This window comes from Penaeus chinensis, chromosome 26 (genome assembly GCF_019202785.1).
Source record: "Penaeus chinensis breed Huanghai No. 1 chromosome 26, ASM1920278v2, whole genome shotgun sequence".
NCBI lineage: Eukaryota > Metazoa > Arthropoda > Malacostraca > Decapoda > Penaeidae > Penaeus > Penaeus chinensis.
The window spans coordinates 13690575-13695574 of record NC_061844.1 but is presented as its reverse complement, the minus strand read 5'-3'; the positions used below and the strand labels follow the sequence as shown (position 1 = coordinate 13695574).

Here is a 5000-nt window from a genome sequence, read left to right as displayed (position 1 = left end):
GCTGCCACGTTCGCCAGAGCGTAGAGTTTTTTTTAATTTGCTATACCCGGCGCCATTGGGTTAAGGATAGGTTGGTTTATTGGTTAGGACGCACTTCGATTACCACGGGGATCTAGATTATGCGCAATCCCATAGATTTTTTTTACAGAATGATGGGTTTGATTCCTGTAGAGTTTTTCTAAATTAGCTGATTTTAAGCATTTTTTCTGCTTGAATTGCACGTTTCTGTTCTCTATTCTTATTTCAGCCTGTTTTACCCTAGAATTTCCCTGATCTACTTCATGCCTTCCCCTGCTATCGGGACTTATCAAGTCACATCAAGATTGTCGTCTAGAGAATGCAACGGAAGTGATCATCAGATTCGTTCACATCATATGAGAACAAATCTGATGTAAATATTGTCAGGGAAGACCTGACAATAATAGAAATACCCTATGAACATTTTTTATAAACTCCAACCCTCACTTGCATCAGAGGAATTGGGGCAGGTAGTGGTAGGGCCTTCTCTTTTCTAACTGAAGGGGGGTGTGGGATTCTCATTTTGCTTAATACTCAAACAATACCCGAAATTATATAAATGTAGCTCACGTATATCAGCTGCTATATCATGGTAAAGCCAGAAGTTTCTATATTTTGAGTATGGATATATGGGTTTATCAAATGGTGAGCATACCCATGATCCTTTAATGTGCGATTTGCATATCAGCTGTTGCCATGATGGATTTTGGTTGATTTAATTTATTAGGTTTCGAGCATATCTGCCACGCAAGAAGTGTTGAGCACTACCGCCACAATTTTCCATCATCTTCAAAATCCTCTTTTTCGCTGTTATATTGGTGGTGTATCTAAAGAAATCTGAATGTGTTACTTCCGAATAAGCTCCCGACATTTTTAATTTCCGCTCAATTCTTCATGCCCCTCTTGCCTGTAATATGGGCCAGACACGTTGCTTTGCGCAGAATAAGAAATTCATTAGTTACTGTAAATACTTGATATTATCATGGTATTAATCTCATATTGTCATATCCTTTTATGCAGAAACAAATTCTCCTTCATGTAAGTTTAAGCAGGCTCTATCTACATACGAGATTCAGATATTACAGTAATTTCCCTGATCTACTTCATGCCTTCCCCTGCTATTGGGGTTTATCACATCACATCAAGATTGTCGGTTGGTGAATGTGTTGAAAATGGTCAGTTTACTAATATGGTTATGAATATGTATGATGTATTTATTTAGATTTTGAATACTATGTAGAGTATGAAGCAGAGAGATGGTGCTTAGATTTTTTATCACATCTTGTCAAATAAGTAAGTCTCTCCATGTCAAACAGAGCCAGTCACGTGAAAGATTAGTTTGAGAACCATGTTTTCCCAATAGTCGGCAATTTTGGCTGCTCTGTAAATTCTCTTTAATAAAAAAAAAAGCTTAACAAAAAACTTCAAATTTTGTGACAGCAGACAGGGTGAAACAAACATTAGCACAACATAGAGCAGGCTCGTCTGCCATGGCGTTGACTCATGCTACCCACTATATTGCTACGGTAATTGAGAATTACCTGACCATATAGAAAGGAGTTAATAGTAGGTTGAAAGAATCTGAAGGTACACATGCATGAATACATACAGACTTACATGCATGTATTTAATTTAATTTAATTTAATTGATACCAAATATAGTATACATAGATAAAGAAAATTGTACAGGTATTTAAAAAATTATAAGCAGAAAAATAAATAGAAATGAAATATAAAAGTTTAAATGTTTACATCAAGTGATCTGATGTAGTGCCACTGTGCAGACTTGAATCACTGTCGCCATGACATAATTTTAACATAGATTTACTATAAAAATTCATAAAATTATTTCATTAAGTACTTCTACCGACAGTGATGTCCATTACCACCTGTATGCATGGGAGGGGATGGGGGTAACAAAAAAGGCTTCTGTTTCTTTATTTTATAATTATTTCTGTAACATTCTCTCTAATAATCTAAGGCAGATGTTGCCAAATTACTTTTTTCTGAATATTGAAGAAAAAAGAAAGAAAAATTACGGTGATAGTCCCCTTAAACATCTGCTAAATGTGAGTTTACATTAGTTAATCAGCTTTTTAATCCTTCCAGAAATGCCCAGCAAGTGACACAATCAACAGGCAAGATGGACAATAGCATGTATTACCAGTATAACCGATTTGCCGACAAGAGCAAATCGGAGCATGAAGGCTATGCAACAGCCCCTCCAGTGACAAACACAGTGCAGAATTCAAACCAAAACCAATTTGGCAAATTTGGGGCGACCACAATGCAGAGGCAATCGCAGTACCAAGGTTCCTACAATTCAATGGACACCAATGACTCCAGTCAGTCCACCAAATTTGGAAATACATCCCAGAGACCCCAGCAGTATAGTGAGTCTGGGGATGCCAACAAAACAGATGCATCCCAGACAGAGAGGTATGGAAGTGGATCACAGAAGCAAGGACAGTATGATGCATCCTATGAAATGATGGACATGCAGAATTCAAATAGGTACGGGAGTGGCTACGGGAATCCATACATGATGGGCGGCTACTACGATGACTACGGGCATTCAGGGTATTATAGTGACTACGGGATGTATAGTGGGTATGGCTATTCACATACATCTGAGAGGTATGGAGAGATGGATTACTATGGTGGTTCCGGTATGCAGGAAGGTTATGGAGGCACCAGTCAGTCTGGGAACTATGGAAGTGGGACTCAGTCTCAGTCAAATAATAAATTTGGCACTAAGGACCAGTCTGAGGAATACGGAAGTTATATGACTAATAGGTTTACAAATAAAACCCAAAGTGAGAACTATGGAACCCCGCCTCCCCCACCAGGGAACAGATTCGGAAGTAAAGATCAGCCAAACAACTATGAGCCCCCCCCACCACCCCCACCAAACCGATTTGGGAATAAAGACCAGCCAAGTAATTATGGGACTCCACCTCCACCGCCAAGCCGATTTGGCAACAAAGATATACCTAATTTATACGGAACTCCACCGCCCCCACCCAGCCGATTTGGGAACAAGGAACAGTCAAGCAACTATGGAACACAGCCACCTCCACCTGGCCGTTTCGGGAACAAGGACCAAGTGGACAACTATGGAACTCCTCCACCTCCCCCACCAGGACGCTTTGGAGGCAAGGATCCACCAAACAAATATGACCAGCCACCCCCTCCTCCACCAAGTCGCTTCGGTAGCAAGGACCAACCAAACAATTACTCAAACCCTCCTCCTCCCCCAGGCAGATTTGGAAACAAAGATCAGGGAGACAGCTTTGGAAAATCCAATGTTCCAGGTCGATTTGGAAATAATGACAATGACAATGGTGGATATGGAACCCCACCTTTAGGCAACAGATATGGAGGCAAAGATATGCCAAACAGGTTTGGAGGTAATGACCAGGGAGACGGCTACTCAAGCTCCTATCCACACAACCGCTTTGGGAATTCAGAGTACTCGGACAGCTACAGCAAATCAAATCAAGGGAACAGGCCTGGTAATTCTGGCCCTTCAAACAAGTTTGGAAATTCAGACCAGATGAACAGATTTAATAATGAGGATCCCTCAGAAAACTACGGGGGAAACCAAGGCTACTCTAACAGATATAGTGGTGGAAATGACCGTGATGACTATAGGAACTCAGACCAGATAGACAGGTTTGGAAAGCCACCTCAGCATAGCAAATCCAACTTGTCCAACTCATCAAATGCACCCAATGCATCGCAGAGCTTACTTGGAACACCAAATATGAACCAGCAAAATAATTTTGGAAACAACACAAACAAGCAGCAGCAACAGCAGCAGCAACAACAACAACAGAAGCAGCAGCAGCAACAGCAGCAGCAGCTTAACAAACCAACACAGAGCTTACTGGGTTTCCCAAATTCGGGGAAACAAAACTCAATGGGAAACACAGGGCAGAAATTTAACCCTGCTCCAGGGCTCTTAGATCTACCAGGCAGCAACCAGATGAATAAATTTGGGAATAACAACCAGAAGCAGCAGCAGCCATTTGGCATAATGCCAAGTCTGTTAGGGTTTCCTGATGCAGAAATGTTTAATAAATTCACAAGTGCCATGCAGAAGATGGCACAGGCTCAGTTCAACGCCGCAGGTGGCTTGTTGCCGCCCCCAGATATGGCCAATCGATGTGGTGGAAAGAATGCAGAGATTGCCCCTCCATCCAGCATGGCCCCTTGTAAGGAGCCTGAGCGCTTTAATGAACTCCCCAAGAAACCAGTGGCCACAACCAAGAAGCCACTTTCACAGCAAGGCCCACCTCGGAACCCTACACAGCAGGGTATGCTACCTGTAAGGGGTCTTCAAGCACAGCTCCAGAGCCTTCAGGCACAAATCCAAAGTAGGGGCCCAAGTTTAGGAATGGCTGTAGAGCCAGGGAAGAACACGGTGCACTTTGACCTCCTAACTGGGAAGATGATTGGCCAGAAGCCACCCCCAATGACCTTCCAAAGAGGGGGGAAAGGAGGACCACCCCAAGGACGTTTCAGCAAACGGGCTGGACTTGGCATGAAGTCAGCCATGGGAGAGGGCCACTATGGCAAGGGATTCAAGGGACAGAAGCAGATGAACAAGATGGCTATGAAGATGGGGAAGAACAAGGGTCAAATGAATAAGGCACAAATGAACAAAGCCATGAAGCAAGGCCAGTTCAATAAAGGCAACACAAAGATGGGCCAGAGGATGGGGCAGTATAACCAGTCAATGGCATTCCAGAATCCATGGGCCAAAAAGGTAAGGCTATTTGTATTGTCTCCCTCTCTATCTTACCCATTTCCATTCTCCCTTCACCAGTTTTGATAGCAGTGAAGCATGACTGTGGGATGATCCAAAGTGCGGCAGATCTTAAGGTGATGTGTGATTAATTGGGAAAGAGAGGTTACAGGAAGGGAAAATGAGATGATGTTGATACCTGTGACTGGTATATTGTTTGTATGATAGTTCA

At 42.5% G+C, this 5000-nt stretch overlaps 1 protein-coding gene across 2 annotated transcripts in view; it reads left to right on the top strand.

Annotated features, from left to right (window-relative positions):
• Positions 1–5000, top strand: part of LOC125038940 (trithorax group protein osa-like) — a 36032-nt gene that overhangs the window by 1119 nt on the left and 29913 nt on the right. For both annotated transcript variants that reach the window (XR_007116087.1, XM_047632627.1), the window contains exon 2: positions 2128–4789. Coding sequence is in view for 1 of the 2 variants with exons in the window: in XM_047632627.1 (XP_047488583.1) it covers positions 2162–4789 (2628 nt within the window). In the remaining variant the exon portion in view is untranslated. The remainder of the gene's footprint in view (positions 1–2127; positions 4790–5000) is intronic.